This window comes from Equus quagga, chromosome 19 (genome assembly GCF_021613505.1).
Source record: "Equus quagga isolate Etosha38 chromosome 19, UCLA_HA_Equagga_1.0, whole genome shotgun sequence".
Lineage (NCBI taxonomy): Eukaryota > Metazoa > Chordata > Mammalia > Perissodactyla > Equidae > Equus > Equus quagga.
In genome coordinates, this window is record NC_060285.1 from 3913763 (window position 1) to 3932899 (window position 19137).

General features: G+C 56.6%; 1 protein-coding gene across 3 annotated transcripts in view; it reads left to right on the plus strand.

The window, feature by feature from the left end:
• CELSR1 (cadherin EGF LAG seven-pass G-type receptor 1) overlaps positions 1 to 19137 on the plus strand; it is a 151049-nt gene that overhangs the window by 58753 nt on the left and 73159 nt on the right. For all 3 annotated transcript variants that reach the window (XM_046646721.1, XM_046646719.1, XM_046646720.1), the window contains exons 2-3: positions 684 to 1322; positions 18330 to 18552. In XM_046646721.1, coding sequence (XP_046502677.1) covers positions 684 to 1322; positions 18330 to 18552 — 862 coding nt within the window. The remainder of the gene's footprint in view (positions 1 to 683; positions 1323 to 18329; positions 18553 to 19137) is intronic.

Consider the following 19137-nt stretch of genomic DNA (forward strand, 5'->3'; position numbering starts at 1 on the left):
CCCTTGAAAGATCCTGATTCTGGGCTCAGAACTGATGGTGTGCTCATCTTTATAACCAAAGTATTCCACCCTTTTTGGTCTCAAAATCCTAAGTCCTTCGTTTCATGATTTGCTCATTTGTGTTGGCTAAGCTGCAGCGTCATCTCGTGTGTGTCTTTCTAGAGCAGCATTTGCTGAGTGTCCCTGTGTGCTGGGCATGTAGAGATGAATCAGTCACAGCTTAAGGGAAGAGAAGCCGTCAACACAGCATAGACTAAGGCCACACCTGGGCGGGACCATCCTGGACAACTGTGGGGTCTGAACTGGGCGGGGGGATGGGTGGGATCGGGGTGGGTCTCCTGGGGCCTGAACAGGTACAGAGGTGGTAAAACGGGCTCTCAGTGTCCCTATGTGTCTGCAGCGAAGCATGTGAGGCAAGGGGTCTCTGGGGCAGCGAGGGGCTAGATCGTGGTGGTCGTGGGATGTCCTGCTGAGAGGTTAGGGGTCCACCAGGGACTTCTGAGTGAGACAGACATGATGGGAGCTGTGTTTTGGAAACCAGGTGTGGAGGGGGCTGAGAAGTGGGGGTCAAGGTGGTGGTCACAGGTGGGGCCAACATGGGAAGTGGGGATGCTGTACCCGGGTGGGACCGGGACTCCCATGGGCAGTCATCCGAGTGACCCCACCCTCCTTGTGTGTCACAGATGGCATCCACAGCGTCGTGGCGCTCTGCACCCTGCGGGTCACCATCATCACGGACGACATGCTGACCAACAGCATCACCGTCCGCCTGGAGAACATGTCGCAGGAGAAGTTCCTCTCTCCACTGCTGTCCCTCTTTGTGGAAGGGGTGGCCACGGTGCTGTCCACCACCAAGGACGACGTCTTTGTCTTCAACATCCAGAATGACACGGACGTCAGCTCCAACATCCTGAACGTGACCTTCTCGGCCCTGCTGCCTGGCGGCGTCCGCGGCAAGTTCTTCCCCTCGGAGGACCTGCAGGAGCAGATCTACCTGAACCGGACGCTGCTGACCGCCGTCTCCACGCAGCGCGTGCTGCCCTTCGACGACAACATTTGCCTGCGCGAGCCGTGCGAGAACTACATGAAGTGTGTGTCGGTGCTCAAGTTCGACAGCTCGGCGCCCTTCATCAGCTCCACCACCGTGCTCTTCCGGCCCATCCACCCCATCAACGGCCTGCGGTGCCGCTGCCCGCCGGGCTTCACGGGTGACTACTGCGAGACCGAGATCGACCTGTGCTACTCCAGCCCCTGCGGCGCCAACGGCCGGTGCCGCAGCCGCGAGGGCGGCTACACCTGCGAATGTCTGGAGGACTTCACAGGTAGGTGTCGCTCCCCTGGGCCCCGGGGTGGGCGCGGGCGGTGGGGAGGCCCGGTCACTGTGGCTTTGCACGAGGCTCCCAGTTCTCACGTCAGAGGGTTTCCGGTGGCTTCCTCTGTCCATGTCCCTACTGAGGGAAATGGTCAAAGGACAGACGCTGGGCCTGGGTGTCAGCCCCGGGAGCCTGAAATGATTTCACAAGTGGCATCTTCGTAGCCAGCAGGCAGGCAGCTCCGAGGTCTCTATTGACCCCGTGGGACTTGTCACCTCTTTATGAGAACATTAGGAGGAAGATTATAGTGGGAGAGCCACCTGAAAAAATCGACGTGCATGAAATGGCATGTCCTCCTTTTAAGTGGCTTTAAATTTAAAGTACTTCATTCCGGATTTCAAGTTTAATTGGTTGTTGTAAAACCATGTACCTGGGAGAGAAGTCGTGAGCCATTAATCCTTTGGGCCTGGGAAGAGGTTCGTTCCTTCGTGCCTTGTCGTCGCTGTAGAGATCGCTCATCTTCTCCGCCTTGAAGACACACTCACGCCAAGACATCCTGACTAGTCCCAGAGGAATGGCTCCGAAGGCAGCTCACAGCTGTTTCTGAAAATGAACAGCCCCCCGAGAGCCGTACAGAAACGCACGTTCTGCTTTGGTCTCCCGTCTCCTGTTAGATAATGTGGTGGCCCCTGTGAAAATCCGGTTTACGACGGCCCCGAGTGTGAACCGCCTGTCTTTTGGGGAAGCTGTCTGGGGATTAGGCGGGACTTGGTTTGTACCGGAGGTAGCGCCGGGATGCTTCCATGTGTCCCCGGTTAGCGTGTTTAATGTAAACACCTGAGCAGTCGTCCTCTGCTCTGTGGGACAGCGCAGGTTGATCGAGCTTAGGACTGGGGTTTAGGGTGTTAGCAGGTATTTATCGAGCAGGAAGAGAGAGTCACCCTGGGCACGCAGGGAGAGGAAGGCAGCTGTGCCCGGTGCTTGGCGTCAGGAGAGGAGGAGAGGCCCCCGGAGAGGACCCTGGCAGCTGAGGAGGTGGGGTGCGCCCCGCTGGCCCGTGTGCGCCCCAGCCTGCTTCCAGTCGGGCGGTGCAGCCCCGCGGTGAGAGGGCGCTTGATTGCCTGCTCGTGTTCTCCCCTCCCCTGCCTGTCTGTGGCTGGCTGGCTGTCTGTCCTTCCCGTTGGGTCCAGAGGTCTCTTCCCGCTGTCTTACTGAGTGTTAGTCTTCAATTCCTGGCTGTCCTGGGGCTTGGAGTGGTGGGAGGAAGGCAAAGGAGACCCCCGGCCTGCGAAGCCCACCCTGGGTCGTTGGGATGGGGGCTCCGGGTGTGCCGAGGAGACCTGGCCCGGGCTCCCCTCCCCCAGCCCCACTCTGAGTTCTAGTGGAGCTGTGTACCCTGGGAGCTTCGAGAAGCAGGCAGTGGGACACCCCTTCCTCTCCTTCCCACTTCACACCACTGAGCTGCTGTCGTGGCCTCGTCTGATGTGCTGTGTCCCCAGGCCCCCAGGAAAGGGCCTGATGTACTCCAGGGGGTCAGCCTGTATACGGTCATTTGCTCTCGCCACAAGCATTGAGTGCCTGCTGTATGCCGGGCCAGTGCACACATCAGACCTGCGCCTGCCCAATCGGGTGGGCCGCCCAAGGTTATCTGTGCTGGTTGAGACACATGGCGGCAGGGACCTCTTGGGGAGAGCCCCTCACACCCCCAGGCTCTGGCGGCTTTGTCCTGAAGACAGTCGGAAGCCTTGGGTGGGGTCTCACGCGGGTGAGGAGACCAGCTCCACCTCGAGGACGCAGCAGCAGGCCTGCACTGGAGAGATCCAGGATATAAGCTTGGGGCTACATGTGGGCAGGGGAAACCGAGGCCACTAGAGACCTGTGGACCCCTGGATCCTCTCCAAAGAGCGATTGACCTGTTGAAAACTTGCAAAGTTCTCAAATTTCATTTTCATCACTAGAGTCGTTTCTAGAAAAATAATGACCGGGGAATGGCCCGGTATGTCATCACCAGAAGACGCACTGAAATGTCGTGAGTGGCATGGGACTAATTTGAATGTCTTTGGGACCAAGATTATCATACGAATTTCCCTTGAGATGGGACTGATTCAGACTGATTACTTTTGCCCGGCCCTCCTTCCTCTCTTTCTTCCCTCTTTTCCTTTGAAGCGGGTGCTCTTTGGCTCGGAGGTAATTGAGCTCATTTATTCGCGGTGAAAGCAGCGCTGTCGTCGCCAGGGTTTTATTACTTGCTCCCTGGTAAGCCGAGCCCCGGCCTCGCGGTTGGGAAGTCGGAGGCGGCCGAGGCCCCTGGAAGACCCCGGCTTCCTGTGTTGCGGGACGGGAGACGAGCGAGGGGAAGGAGGCTATCAGTTAATTTCAGGAAAAGCTCAGTGAATTCGATGCTGGAAAAAATACTCCTGTGTTTCTTAAGTCCACTTGGGCCTTAGTGGAGTATCGAGGCCCCAGAAGACGAGGGGTCCCTGGTCCTCGTAGGGAGAAGGCCGTCACCCTTGTCACCACGTGTCCGTGCAAATAAGGCTCTGTGCTGGGGCCGTGGTTGGGGCTGCAGCCGACCCCACCCAGGAGGGATGGGGACACTGGAGGTGCTGACCTTGTGGAGGCGTGTCGGACACTGTCCCAATTTCTTTCTCAACTCAGCAGACGTTACTGAACAACCGCTTTGTGACAAACACGCACCCCGTTTCCCCCGGCTCTCGGCCCCTCAGTTTTACAGTTTGTAAACTGCGTGGTTTTGGTTTCTGTTAAATTCCCCAAGGATGCGGCCCCATTCTTCCTGTCTCCCCACTTCCGTACCTGCCGTCCCTCTGTCATTCCCTCCCTCAGAATCCAGCTCAGTGGCTGCCCCCTGCTCTGAGAAGGTTCTAGAAAGTTTCTGACTTCCTCAGATGGCATCTCTCTGTTTCGCTTGAGCGCCATGTTCACGTGCTGGTTTCTCCGCTCTCATGTTGGGTGTGGTTCACTTATTTCCACGTCCCTTAGGATAACAGCGATTTGCAGCTAATATTTATCGGGCACGTCAATGTGCTGTACTATTCTAGATGATTCTACATGTGTCATCTCAGTAATCCTCACAGCAGCTCTGTGGCCCCATTTTGTAAGTGGCGAGACTGAGGTATGGAACACCAGGGTCTCCAGCCCACTGGTTCTCGCTGAGGGGGGTGATTCTGCCCCTCACGACATCCGACAATATCTGAGGACCCGAGGACATTTTTGTTGTCACAGCTGGGGGTGTGGTGCTAGTGGATGGAGCCCAGGGATGCTGCTCAGCATCCTACAGCCCACGGGACGGGCCCACAGAGAGCCGTCCTGCCCCCACGTCCATGGAGGAGGAGAAGGAGCCTGGCTGCCCACCGGCTGCGAGGGGTGAGTCAGGATTCGAACCTGGTGTCCTGGCTTCCAAGCTCAGATTCATCTGCCCTGTGAACTCCCCAGGGAGGAATGGCTCGGTGTCCCTATTTACTGGTCCTTTGTCTTCATTTATTTCACAGGCACCTTTTAAAAGTGCCTTGTGTGTGCAGAGCACGAAAGTCTCAAAGTGAGGTGTGATGGGCAACAAAGAGCGGTGTTGCTGAGCAGGCCAGTGGCCCCAGGAAGAGAGTTTCACTCTGCGGTCAGCCTGTTGCCCGAGGGGTTGGCAAGAAACTGCTCCTTCCCGGCAAGACACTGGACCTACTTAAATCCAGGGAGGCCTTAGGACGCGGTTCCAGATCCTGGCCTCTTGGTTCACGCTCTCCCTGATTAAACAGTCTAATCTCGCGTTCCTCGCTGACCTGGCATCGCTCGCTGAGGGGAACTGAGGGCACCGTCGTCCTCGGCTCTGCTGCGGGCCCTTCCCCCACGTCTGCGAGCCCACGAGGCAGGGACGTTGTCATCCAGTTTTAGGAGCACCGAAGTGCAGAGCTGGGTGGGGGCCCAGGGATCCAGCCTCGCCTGGTCTGACTGTCCTTTTCTCACCTTCTAGAAGCATGCCAGGCTCCTCTTGCTGTGGCCCCTTGCACCTGGAGTGCCCTTTCCCCCAGGCATTCCCCGAATGTCACCTCCCTGTCCCCATTCCTCCATCCTCACCACGGTCCCCTCCCCCATGGCGGTGGTCGGAGGCTGGAATTCGTGTCTGCTTGGTGCTGTCTTCTCCCTCCTTTCTGCAGTGGACGTCCAGTGTCATCTGTCTATGAGTACAGTGCCACACATACAGTAGGCACATAATAAATACTCGTGCAAGGCCGAGGGGATCAGGGGTTAACTGGCTCACTCCTCCACGCAGGCCCCAGAAGATGTCGCAGGGGCGCAACTCCTGCCATGTTGGGCTCACAGTAGCACCTTCACTGCTTTTGTCACTGAGCCGGAGGGATGGGACTCTCCTCCCGTCTCCTTTGTCCCGTCCTGGGGGACGCCAGCGTGTGGTTGACTCTGTCCTGCTGGTGTGAGCGCTGGCCGAGCCCCAGCTCGTCTGGTCCTGTTCCTACCACACAATATGTGCTCCCACACGCTCCCGCTCCCCAGTGTGCCCGAGAAGGCTCTACCCCACTCTCGTGTACATATATCTTCTCGCTGTGGAGCATGCAAGGTGATTTATCATCTCAGAGTCACGTCTGTCCACCGGGAACATTCCTGAGGAGGCGGCAGCTTTGATGTCACTCGGGAGGGAGAGTCTCCTTGTACCGCTGCACTCTGCGTGTTGCGGGGGAAGGCTGGCGGTGGCCTCGCTTGGACAAAGGCCGTCTGGGCGCCCATCCTGGGTGGCTCCAGCCAAGTCTCCTTTGTTAGGGTCCTGTTTCTTCTTCAGCCCCTGTTTTTAGGCCCCTGGGCCGCTTGTCTGGATTCAGAGGGTGTCTCAGTGAACAGTCCCGCCTCTGTGCACGCAGCTGCCCCCAGGCTCCAGGAGCCCACGCTGCTGGACGCTGCATCGCAACGGATGCTCCTCAGGCGGGATTCAGCCTGGTTTGGGAGTCAGTGGGGCAGTGGCCTCTTAGGATGCTGTGCTTGAGTTGGTGTAACTACCCCAGGGTGGGATGTGACAGTTGTCTTGGGTGAGGGCCTTCCTGGCACGCTGACTGTCCCCATGGTGACCGGGGTCCCCAGGGCTGGGGGCCCTGACTGTCCGTCCCCCATGATGAGCTCCTCATGGTCAGGACATTCTGTGTAGGTTCAAGGCCAGGGAAACTTTTAGTGTAAAAATCTAATCATCTTTTCTGTTCGTGGGAGAAAGTTTAAAATCAATTCTGGCTCTTCTCTGATTCTGTTATAAAACACGCTCATTACTCCAACTCTATGTTTTGTCTTGAATTCTTCTGCCAGAGTAATGGTGTTTCCATCATCCTGTGATACACTAATATACTAAATAAACGGTCCCGAGCCAAAAGCCCTGTGCCTCCATCAGACTGGAAACGCTGCGCGCGTTCTGAGCCGCGCTCTCACGCTGCCGGGTGACGTTCCCCTAATACGCGGAGAAGTCAGGTTTGCCAGCACCTCCTGCAATTTACGGGATTAAAGCCCCACTTCGGAATATTCCTCGTCAAGTTGAATTTAGTCCTTAAACCAGAGAGTTAATTATCATCTGAAATAAAAATCATTACCTAGCCTATAATTAAAATCTCAAAGAAAGCAGAAACAGAATCCTTTCTTAGGAAATTGTACTTTTCAGATATTCAGGATTACTTCAAGTTTTTCTCCCTTTAGCACCTTTCCAAGTCTTTCCATTTAGCTCTTTCTACAGATTCCAACCTTTCTCTGGTACATTATCGTGAAGCCAGGGCATTATTGCTTCTGGGTGTCTTCATTTTCCATTAAAATCATATACTGAGAGATCTTGGTGTGGATAAATTTAACCAGGTATCCCCTGTCCTCTTCCATGAAATTCTTTGCCCCAAATGCTGGGGCTTTTGACGGACAGAATTAGCGTCCTCCTCCCATGGTCAGCGTGTGTGTGCACAGCCGGCCGCTGGGGACAAGGATGATCCTGAGATAGACCTGCGTCCCTCCTCGGGGCTTCGGTGACAACGGACCACAAACTGGGTAGCTTCAAACAACAGAAACAGTTTCTCCCACAGTTCTGGAGCCAGAAGTCCAAGATCTCGGTGTCAACAAGCTCACTTTCCCCCGGGAGGCTCCAGTGGACCACCCTTCCTGCCTCTCCTGGGTTTCGGAGGCCTCAGGTGTTCCTTGGCTCATAGATGTGCCCCTCCAGTCTCTGCTTCTGTCCTCTGACTGCCTTCTCCCTGTGTATATTGTGTCTTTGTCCAAATTCCCCTCTTTTTATAAGGACACTTGTCATTGGTTTAGGACCCACCGTAATCCAGTATAATCTCATTTTAACTTGACCCCAGGACCTATTTCCCAATAAGGTGGCATTCATAGGTACCAGAGGTCAGAACTTGAGCGTGTGATCTGGGAGGACGCAATTCCACTTGCCTCAGGGCTTCCGGTGGTCAGTGGTAGTGACCACTTCTTGTCAACATGCTTGTGGAGCTTCTGCTGAACCAGAGGGTGCTCCTGGGCAGGAGACAGGCTTCTGTGGTTTATTTGCCTTTAGACTTCTGAACACAAGAGCACGGAAGTTCCCCACGTCCCACCCAGCCAGCTTCTCGGAGGTTGGGATAGCTGGGCGCAGGGCCTGCGTCAGCGAGGAGCAAAAGCATACACTGAGATGTCTGACTGTGGCCGGTGAAGTGACCCAAGGACGTGCCACATGCAGTCAGGACCTCCCTGTGATGTCACACCATGCCAGGATGGGGCTCCTGGCTGGGTCCTGCTGGGTCCCCGCAGTGCAGGCTGTGGGCGTCCGGGGCATGTGCCTGTGGAGAGCAGCTGCTTCTGCAGAAACAGCCAGAATGTGGGCTCCGTGAGAGCAAGGACTGGGCTTCCCCGTTCACCCGTCAGCTGGTGTCCTGCGGCTGCTGTGACGAAGTCCCACAGACGAGTGGCTGAAACAGTACACGTTTCTTCTAAGTCCCTTCTGGAGGCTCTGGGGGACTCTCTCCTTTTCCAGCCTCAGGGGCTGCCTGCACTGCTTGGCTCATGGCCCGGCCTCACCTCACTCCAGCCTCTGCTCTGTCCTCACAGCTCCCACTGCTGACCCTCATGCTCCCCTGTGCCTCTTGAGGACCCTTGTCATCACCTCAGGCCCCCAGTCATCCAGGACAAGCTCCCTGTCTCAGGATCCCTAACTGAACACCCCTGCGAAGTCCCTCTTGCAGTGTGAGGTCACATCCTCACGCTTCGGGGCGTGGGACATGGATGTCCTTGGGGGCTTCCTCATTCTGCTGACCACACTCCCGGCTCCCACCAGTGTCTGGCACCACTTGGCACTCGTAAATATTTGTGGGAAGATGAGTAAGCGAGGCCTTTGCCATCGGCACCGTGGTGGGGGCTGGCTGTCCCCCACTGTTTCTCTGGAGGCACAGCGTGGTGGGCCATCAGGCATTGCTGGGAGTCCAGTTTGAGCCCCTGGCCCGAGAGTGACAGCCCCAGACTTCCCCAGGGAGAGTATTCTCTGCTTGCACCCACTGCCCGTTGCCCCCTCCTGAGCTTTCCCTGGTGCAGACAGACAGACATCTCTCTGTCACACTCCCGGGGTGGGGGGCCTGCGGGGCCAGGGTAGTGAGGCGAGGCAAGGCTTGCTCCATAGAGCTGGCCACGCACAGCTGGAGGGAGGGAGTTTGTGTTAAGGAGGGTACTCTGGCTGTTCTCCTGACTCTGGGTGAATTAGGTGCTCTTTTTTCTGGACAGTGATCTGTCCCAAGGAACTCTCTCTCCTCCCAGCACCACGCAGGAAGGGGAATTCGAGCCATCGGTGGGGGGTGCTGAGCTGCTGTTTGCATGGGTGATTAAGGCTTTAGTTAGCATTCCAGCTGAGTTTGGACACGTTGCTGTTTGAGAGTTGGCGCGGTTTCCCTATGAACTGATAAAGGAGTGGGGCCGCCTTTCCAGCCCCGCTGCACACAGCTGCCAGGTTTACCTTCCACCCATAGGTCGTCTTCCGCACGGTCAGCAGGAGCATGCCCAGACCCTCAGCCTCCCTCCCTCCCTCCCTCCCTCACCCACCCCTTAGTGCCATGCCCACCAGCAGGGGCCGAGCCCTGTGCCTCCCTTTCCCCCAGGGTGCAGGGCTGGCCCATCCCCACCTGCCCATCCCCTCTCTCTAGGAGACTTTCCCAGGCCCGCCTTCACTCCCTCCCTCTGATGTCCCTGTGTCCTTAGAACTAAATCATGGTCCTATGTCCGAGGTGTCCTCCTGGAGCTGGTTCTTGAGATAGGTAGGACGGACGTCCTGGCTGAGAGGCTGGCCATCCCAGGGGCTCCCCGGGGGACCTCTCCCAAAGCTGGGGGCCTCTTGACAAGGCTGTTCTCAGGCTGTGTAGCCCCCCCCCCCATGGTCCCTGGAGAGTGGCAGCTGCAGGAGCCCAGAAGGGCACACAGGAGCCCAGAAGGGCACACGGGAGCCCTGGACGACCCTATGTTGGGACTCTGGCTTCTCAGTGTGGGTTCGGGCCCCAGGGCAATGTGAAGGCTGCGTCCCATCAGCACCCAGGGCACATTGGCTGGGGCCCAGGCTGCCCAGGTCAGGACCCTCCTCCAGGCTCTGCCTCATCCAGGGTCCTGGAGCCTCCTGAACCCAATATCCAATATCCTTCTGAACCCATGACCCCGCCCGTCCCCTGGCTCAGGAAGACCCTGCCTTTGCTTTTAGGGGGCTGGAAGCGTCTTGTTGAGGGAGTCGAGCTGGGGTTCTGGGCGTCAGGTCCTGGTGGTCAGCTCGGCTGACCCTCCCCCAGTGCCCCGGACATCTCATGTGCACATGTCCAGGGCCCCCTCTGGTTGGCCTCCTCCCGCCCCAGTCTGGCAGCCAAGACTCTTGAAATCCACCTGTGTTGTGTTCATTTGGCACCTCCTGGGTCCTCAGCTGCTGCCAGCTGGGGCACCCCACAGGCCTCGGGGACAAGAGGGCGCTTTCTCTCCAGCGGCTCCGGGTCCACTGAGGCTCGAGAGATGCTGAGAGGTTTAAGGGGCACTGCTTTCTCTGGGGGACTGTCCCCAGAAGATTTCTGCTGAATCTGGCTGGTTCCCTCGGTGTGTTTAGGATTTGTGGCCGTTTCCTGACTGCTGTAATAAATGACCACAAACCAGGGGCTTACCACGATAGAAGTTAATTCTCTGTTCTAGAGAATTAGAGACCAGAATTCTGACGTCAAGCTGCAGGCAGGGCCGCGCTCTCTCTGACGGCTTCAGGGGAGGGTCCTTCTTGTCTCTTCCAGCCTCTGGTGGCCTCAGGCGTTCTTGGCTTGTGACCCCATCAGACTGTGCCTCCGTCCTCACGTGGCCTCCTCTTGTCTCTAAACTCTGCCTGCCCCTCCCTCGTGAGGACATATATGATTACAGAGGGCCCACCCCGATAACGAGGGTCTTCTCATCTCAAGATCCTCACATGAGGCGATCTTCTCTCTTGCCGTCTGAGCTGATATTCCCAGGTTCGGGGAATTAGAGCCTGGGCATGCCTTATAGGGCCACCGTGCAGCACACTTCAGGGTTGGTTCCTTTCTGCCGCCCCCCCCCCCCCACCCAATGATGGGTGCGAGGAGAGGGAGGGTGGGGAGGACAACCGTTTTCTGAAAGGAGGGGTCCCCAGCTGTGGCTCCGGGCCGGGACTGGCGGGCCAAGGGCTGGGATCCTGCTTGAAGCCCCAGGAGTTTAAAATGCACACCGACGATTCAGGTTCACCCGGTTCCTCCCCTCCAGCGTGTGGGTGATTCCTGTAAGGAAACCAAAGCTGTGCGTAAGCTGGTTGTTATTCTTTGCTGCCGGAATGCATTTTTTATTTGTATTTTTAAAAATGGGTGTGTCTGGGGCTCTCGGAATTTACTTCGAAGACAATAATGAACTCATCCCAAGAAGGCCCCACCTGGGACAGGTGGTGTGGACTTCCGGCTTCCCCTCCCTCCTGGTGGGGCGTCAGGGGGGGTGAGTGGGGGGTCAGGGTCTTTGCAGAGGCCTCTCCTGGCTGCTGGCCCCATGGGGGTGAGGGCTCCGGGGCAGAGCCGGTCACCAGGAGGTGAGACCATCAAACAAGTTTGAAACTTGGGAGGGGCCATAGGAGGTGATGGAAGCAGAACTGAGAGGTTGGAAGGTTGGAAGAGAGCTGGGGCAGGGGAGAGGGGCTGTAGGGGCCAGGGCTGGACAGGGGAGGCCTCCGTCTCAGGAAGTCAGTTAATAATGGGGAGTCAGAATAGAGCACCCCATGCCGGGTGCTCAGCTCAGAGCTTCACAGAATTAGCTCATTTCACCGTGATACCAGCCTCCTAGGTGCTGGGGACAGCTCCAGGGCAAAGAACAGAAATCCTGCCTTCAGGGAGGGATTTCTAGCTGGGGAAACTGAGGCACTGGTCAGGAGCTTGCTCTGGAAACCTCTGTCCCCGGCCTCGGTGCTGTGGGGGATTTGGTGAAGTGGGTGCTGTTGCCCTGGGTGGATGGAAGGATGGGTGGGCGAATTTTCACAGTGTCTAATTATTTGTGATGCACCCTCCCTTTTTCAGACCCTGTAGTGTACCCTGCCCTTTGTGCTTCCTCGGGTCATGAAGCTGCTGATGGGAGTCAGGCTGTTGGATCCTGTCTTCTTGTTAGGATGCCAGACCCCTCTCTGTATCCTCACGTCCAGTGAGGACGGAGGGCCTGGGGTTGTCTTCAGGTCGGTGTGTTTGTGTCTGAGGACAGACTCTGAATTGTCCGTGTCCGTGTCTCCCGGCGCTACGCTCCCTCCGGACGCCCCGTTCTCTGCGGGCCACTCGTGTCTTTAATTCTGCCTAAACTTCAGGCCTCAAGTGCAAAGATGCTTCATGCCCGAGTCCTACCCTCGCGGCCTCTGGAAATTCTAGTTTTTCTAGTTCGAAGCCCTTAGCTGTTTCTTAGGACTAGAAGGCAATTGTCTCTTTATTTATTGAAAAACTTAAGTCATCAAATATTTATTCGTCTTTTCCCTCCAGGCCTGAGGGTCTCGGCCCGGCTGTGCTCCCTCTCCCCGCAGGCCTAGGCCTCTCTCTTCCCCCTATCTGGGAGCAGCCCCCAGGGCAAATTCTTGGCAGGCGCAGGAACTGGTTCATGTCAGCATCTCTCTGGTTCCAGCCCTGCCCTTCTCTCCCAGACCTGCCGGGACCATCACAACACACGTGTGCACACATACCGCACACCATGCATACACCACACACACACACACACACCCCCTGATCCTATGCCTCCTCCCTTCCCTCGGCCGTGCCCCGCTTCCCCACCCGTTCTCTATGTAGTGAGGCCAAGGCTCCGTTACCCACTTCTGTGTTCATAGACCTGACCAGGTGGGCGCCTGTCACCCAGTGTCTGGCTTCCACCTGTGGGTCCTGTGCCTCTGCTTGGCCCTCACTGGGCCCTCACTGGGCCTGAGTGGTCTCTGTACTCCTCTCTCCACCTTCCACAGACATTCCTGCAGAGCCCAGCTCAGAGGCTCTCCCACCCTGGCACTGGGTTTCTCTTCTATTTCCCTTAATTTTAAAGAATATTTTTTTGTTGCATACAAGAAGTAGTATGTTTTATACACTGCGCCGAGCCTCAGTTTCCTCGTCTGTAAGATGGGGGCATGTAAGAGTTCCCAGAGCAGGGCGCCGTGAGAACTGTGCAGGGACGGACCCGGCTGGGGTGTGGCCGGGCCTCACCCTGTCCTCTGGAACCCTGTGCTCTCAGCACACGCCTTGCAGGGGAGCCCTTGGCCTAAGCCCCGTGAAGCTGGGGCTTCTCCAGGGGACTAAAGCCCTCAAACCGAGGGTCTTTGGCTCTGGCATTGCAGGCTGGGGTCCCCAGGCAGACAGGCAGTGTCCCCTCACGCTCAGCCCCAAGGGTGGTATGGGACAGGCATCCAGTGACGGGGATGTACATGAGGCCGTGGGGGCTGGAGGGGCCTCGACTCCTGGGAGCTTCTGTTTTGCAGTTAAGAATGCTTTTTCCGGGGTGGAGGGAGGTCCCTTCTGAAATTTCTATGTGGGGTTCTGTGTTTGCAGCCGTGGCCAGGAGGCTGGGCCCTGCGTCTCTCATATCGGGGGACTGCCGCGCTGCATGCATTATTGAGCGAGGCTGTCACTTGGCTCAAGTGAACACGATCCTTGGCGTGGGGCGGGTGCACAGCAGGAGGATGGGGTGTTCTCCCAGGTTTAGAATGACTCAGAGCAAGCGTTTGATTCCAAGCAGAACACTAGGACATAGGGAGAAGCCTAAATTTATTTGGACTGAGAATTCCCAGAAAAGGAAAGATACAGTTAAATCTTGATAGTAAGCACATCCGAGAACATTTGTTTCATTAAAGTAATGTTTCTTCTAAGAGCTTTATAAAAAAAATTAAAGATATAGGGCTCACTAAACTTGATCCAAATTATTTACTTCCGGTAAAATGATTTTAAGAATTAAAAACTATCCTTTCACATCTCTTCCCAACTGAGTTCAGTGATGTCAAATTGGTAGCTTGGAATTGGCTGTGACGTGAGCAGGTACATTGTGGATATAGGCAAGTGTCACAGGTGAGGGCTCTCCTGGCGGAGGGCTGGCTGGTAGGATTTGCCAGCACACCACCGCGCAGAAGACACGCTGGAGAAAAAGCCTAAGTTCTTGTCAAGTGTAAGATAATTCTTCATTCATTACATCAGCATATTTGAATCAACTACGTGAATCATGTAGGTTTTATAATTTTGTACAAGCATTAATCACTGGCTTGGAATTGGGGAAATCCTGGCATTTATGACTTCATTTCACAGGCATCCGTTGAGTGCCTGCTTGTGTGCCGGGCACTCATCGGGCGCACTCTCCATGTCTGGCGTCTGTCAGGCCCCCTCTCTGTGCTGGGCGGTCATCGTAGGCCCTGTACACACACAGAAGGCATGCATTAGGCATCCTCTGTGTGCTGGATATTCTTAGACTTGGCCCCAAAACAGACGTGCCCCTGCCCCAGAGCCTGCAGAGACAGATGCTAACAAACAGTCGCACGGTGGGTGTCACCCTGGAGCTGGGATGGGTGCTCACTAGACAGGGGAGATTCTGCATCCATCAGAGTCTGCCATGGGCGCCCTGGACCTGGTGAGGCCGGCAGGCGAAGCCTCCTGTTGGGGGGCGTGCCTGAGATGGCACAGCATCCAGGCACGGAGAAGCTATGCAGAGGCCAGGAGAGAGGATGCCAGGCTCAGAGGAATATGGTCACCATTGGGTTATCATTGTTGATAGTGGTGAGCATGTATGAGTATGTACCTACCGGGTGTGTACAGGGCCACTTACGTTAGCCCACTGAATGCCCAGCTGCTGTTAGGCCAGAGACCACGTATGCGCAGTGGGCGAGTGTGGTGCAGATGGGGCTGGGCATGTGGCTGAGGGCCAGGCCCCGAGGTGGGGGTAGCGGGTCTTCACGGAGCAGCGGCATTGATTCTAAGCCAGCACGTGGCCCGGTCAGCATTCTGAAAAGCTCTCTCTGGTGTTCCGCGGAGAGCAGGCAGTTTGTGAGGTGAAGAGCGGCTGGGTGCGGAGGGGAAGCCACTGTGCTTGTGCAGATGGGGGCGGCATAGCCTAGGGTGCGGGTGGCCGTGGAGATCATGACACGGGACTCTGGGAGATGGCACTGATGGGAACAAGGGAGAAGGAGGGTGGCTTGCATCCCTGGACAGATGTCAGGACCCTTCCCCAAGTGGGTGACCTGGAGGAGAACAGGTTTGGCGAGGGGAAGGTCAGAGTTGAGGTCTGGGTTTGCAGGGGAGATAACAAGGGGAGCAGCGGTTGGAAGGTTGGGTGTGTGGGCCTGGCCCAGTGCTCCACTCCTTACTGGCCGGGCGGAAAAGGCCAGGGAGGAGCATCTCCCGAGGGCAGAGAAACCAGAGCCTGGCCAGTCACTCTGGAAGCCGGGGAACACAGCCCCGCAGGGTCAGTGCTGCCTCACCTCAGGGCGCTGTGTTTGCAGAGGCCAAAACTTACTATGACTGTAATTTTAGGACAAACACAGAGGGTTGCTATAGTCGATTGAGTGGTATCCCCCCAAACTGGTGTCCAGAACCTCAGAATGAGGCCTCGTTTGGAAATAGGGTCTTTCCAGATGTTATTAGTTAAGGCTCTCAAGATGAAATCATCCTAGATTTCAGGTAGACCCTAAATCCAGTGACTGGTGTCCTTATAAGAGAAAGGAGAGGGAGATTTGAGACGCGGGGAAGACCGCCATGTGATGACAAGGCAGAGATGGGACGATGCAGCCACAGGCCAAGGACCACGGGAGCCACCAGGAGCCAGAAAAGGTAAAAGGATCCGCTGGGGCCCCCAGAGGGAGCATGGCCCTGCCGACACCTTGCTTCTGGACTTGTGGCCCCCAGGACTGAAAGAATAAATGTCTGTCGTTTAAAGCCACCAAATTTCTTGTACTTTGTTGAGACTTAGCTTTGTCTGTAGCTTATTTAAAACAGCAGGATCCTTTCGGTGGAGGGACAGAGTAACCCCTCGCATTCATTACACCCTTTCTACGGGACAGCCAGACGCTTGAAAGGCAGCTGGTCGATCCGCAGTGTCTGAACGTGTAGTCCCCCCGTGGCTTGGGCAGGACGAGTCCCGGCTGCTGTCGTCCTCCCGTCCGCATGGGCCGCCTGCGGTTTCCCTGCAGCCGCTAAAAACCGTATCTGGAAGCAAGAGTCCTGGGCAGGAAAGTCACATTCAGATCTTCCAGAATTGAGCAAAGAGCTCTCCCAGTGGGTGCATGGGGCCTTCCTCTCTCTGGGCCACAGTGGGAGGTGGTCTTTTCCAGGACATCGCAGAGGCCAGGCGAGGAAAGGGAGCCCTTGGGTGAGAGGTCCCTGTCAACGGCGAAGGCAGAGCGAGGAAGCAGTGGTGGCTGGCCGTGGGGACGCGGCGCCTCCCTTCCATCTGGGCGAGTGTTGGGCCACCTGGACCAGAGCCCGGATGGGTGGCATGCTGGAACACCTCAGGGCGAGCGCTGTGGGAAGGGCTGTACTGGGCCTCCCTTTGTTCGAGGTCACGGTTCGAGGGGCGCACCCCGCCCTGTGCTCTCACAGCAGCTTTATTCTCCCACAATACGCTGTACTTGGCCACCGACATGCCAAGCTGGAACTTGGAAAGCAAACACTCCCAAATGTCACATATATTTTAAAAGTAGAGATTAGAGAATTTGAAGTCTGTGAAGAAGAACAAATACGCCTTAAGCTAAGCATTTAAAATTAATGCATGGAATTCAAGAAGACTACAGGCCGCCCACCTGGAGAAGAGGCCAGGAGCACTGACTAGCTCGAGTGAGTGTGTGTGAGGGTGTGGCTGCGTGTGAGTGAGGGTGTGTGTAAGAGTGTGAGCATGCAGGTATGAGTGTGAAGCCATGTGTGCATGTGTGTAGACACATGTGTAAGGTGTGTAGTTGTGTGTGTGTGTATGCATGTGTGGGCACGTATGTGAGGTTGTGCGTGTGTGTGTATGTGCACGGCCTGCCTGGCAGAGTGCTGGAACCCAGCCTTATGTGGCCGGCAGGGCACCCTGGTAACCCAGGAGCCGGGCCGGGGGGATGAAATGGTTTCCATGGATGGCGGAGCCGAGGGCAGGGTCTGCCGTCCTTTTTCTTTCCCTTCTGAGCGGGTGTGAAACCTCTCTGGCCACACGACCCTGGGGGGCAGCCCCTGCCCAGGTGGATGGCCTGTCTGGGGCCTCTGGCCTCTGCTGCCTTGACCTGCCTGGTTGGAAGCAGGGGGAGGAAAAAGAACCCACCCGAGCCCTGCCTGGCCCCGGGGGTGGGCTCAGCCCTGGAGATCACTGCCCTGCACGGTCGTGATTCAGGGAGACGTCCGTGATTTCCGCTTTCCTCCTTGTTTTCACGGGGCTCAGACTGGGCTCACCTTCGCCTAGCTGTTAGGCATTCTTAGGTGTTGCAACCTGGAGGTGAAGATGGGGGGGTCCTTGGGGGAAGGAGAGGAAGACTCAGATTTCTCAGGAGCACCATTGCTTTCTGATGATTGTTATGCTAACTACGGATCAGTTTCCCCTGCTCCTCAAAAAGCTCATTTGAGATGTTCCCTTGAGGACTGAAAGGATTTTCTTACACTGATCAATTATTGAGTTCGCTAAAATCCACACGGTCGGAGGTTGGCCTCCCTGAGAAACAGACTCCGGGCGGAGATCTACCTTCTCAAGAGCCATGCCTGGGGGCAGGCGGGGTCAGTCTTTCTGGGAAAGCTTCTGGAACCCTCCCATCACTGAGGGGTTAGGCTCAGGGGAGGACACTGGAGCACAGAGGCATTGCCCTCAGGGAGCTCACAGGCCAGTGGGAGAGACAGACATGACTGGGAACCAATTGGAATCCAGCATTGAACGGGCCGGAGGGTGTGCATGAGAGGCAGTGGGGACGGCGGGCGCGGCAAGAGGCCAGCCGAGCAGGTGGCCCTAGGGCACAGTGTGATCCTGGCGTGCCCAGAGCCTAGGTCAAGGCTCTGGTGTGCTCAGCCGTCGCAGCAGACATGGGTGTGCGGGGTTGGCATGAGGCCGTCTTCTTAGTCTCCTTATTTCTAGGTCATTCTCTCGCAAGAGAGAGCCTGGCTCAGCCAGCGGGGTGTTCAGAATGGGGCTGAATGCTGAGAAGTGTTTGTTGCTGCGCGCTCCTCTGCCATCTGTAGTATGGGGGCCCTGGCAGGCCTGGGGCAGGGGCAGGGTTCATGTGACTCCGTCACCTCATGCATTCCTTCCTGGAGACCTCCCCAGGGGTGCTTACTGGGAACCCTCTGACCCACCATCCTTAGACTGCCCACCAGCAGCTGGGTGCCGTAGTTCCAATGAGAACATCGCATGTCTGATTTCAGGGACTCTGGGGTGCTTCTCAGAAACGCCCTATCGCGAGCCTCGGCCCCGTCTCGTCATTTCTTTTGGTAGCAGATTGTGTCGCTCATGGTTCCGGGCCATGGGGGCTGGTTTTCTCCTCCCTGGGCTGGTAGTGTAACCTCTTCTGGCCTCTGCTCTCGTCCCCAGGGGAGCACTGCGAGGTGAACGCTCGCTCGGGCCGCTGTGCCAACGGAGTGTGCAAGAATGGGGGCACCTGCGTGAACCTGCTCATCGGCGGCTTCCACTGCGTGTGCCCTGCCGGCGGGTTCGAGAGGCCCTACTGCGAGGTGACCACCAGGAGCTTCCCGCCCCAGTCCTTTGTCACCTTCCGAGGCCTGAGACAGCGCTTCCACTTCACCATTTCCCTCATGTGAGTAAGAATTCCTATTGCTGGAGCATTGGGAAAGGGGCCCCTCGGGTCTCACGCTTCTCATCCTTCCAGGTGACAACAGAAACCTCGTCGACTGCTAGTTCTTTGCCAGCAGAGTAGCTCTGCTCAGTGCTGCCTGTAGGCCTGCCTACTTAAATTGCAGGGCCCCATGCAGATTGAGAATGGGGGGATCCTTGTTCAAAAATTAAGAATTTCAAGTTGGCAACAACAGAGCATTAAGCCAGGCCTGGGGCCCTGCCCGACTGCCCAGGCCACACACCCACAAAGCTGGCCCTCGCTGTTCTGGTCCCGCTCACTTGCCAGCACTCGGGCATCTCTGACATGCAAGTGGCCAGAGATGGAGGGAAAAGGGACCAGCCGGCTTGGAATCAGGCAGACTCGGCTTGGGTTCCTGACCCCAAGGGGGTGCGGCCTGACCACTTTCAGCTTTGGTTCCTTGATCTGTTAGCACGATGATGCTGGCTTATTGTGTGCTGTGGTCCTTATTTTATTGTTGCACCTTTTTCTCCAAGAGATATAGGCTTAATTTAATTTTTAAAAATCTATCATTTCCACTTTAAAGAT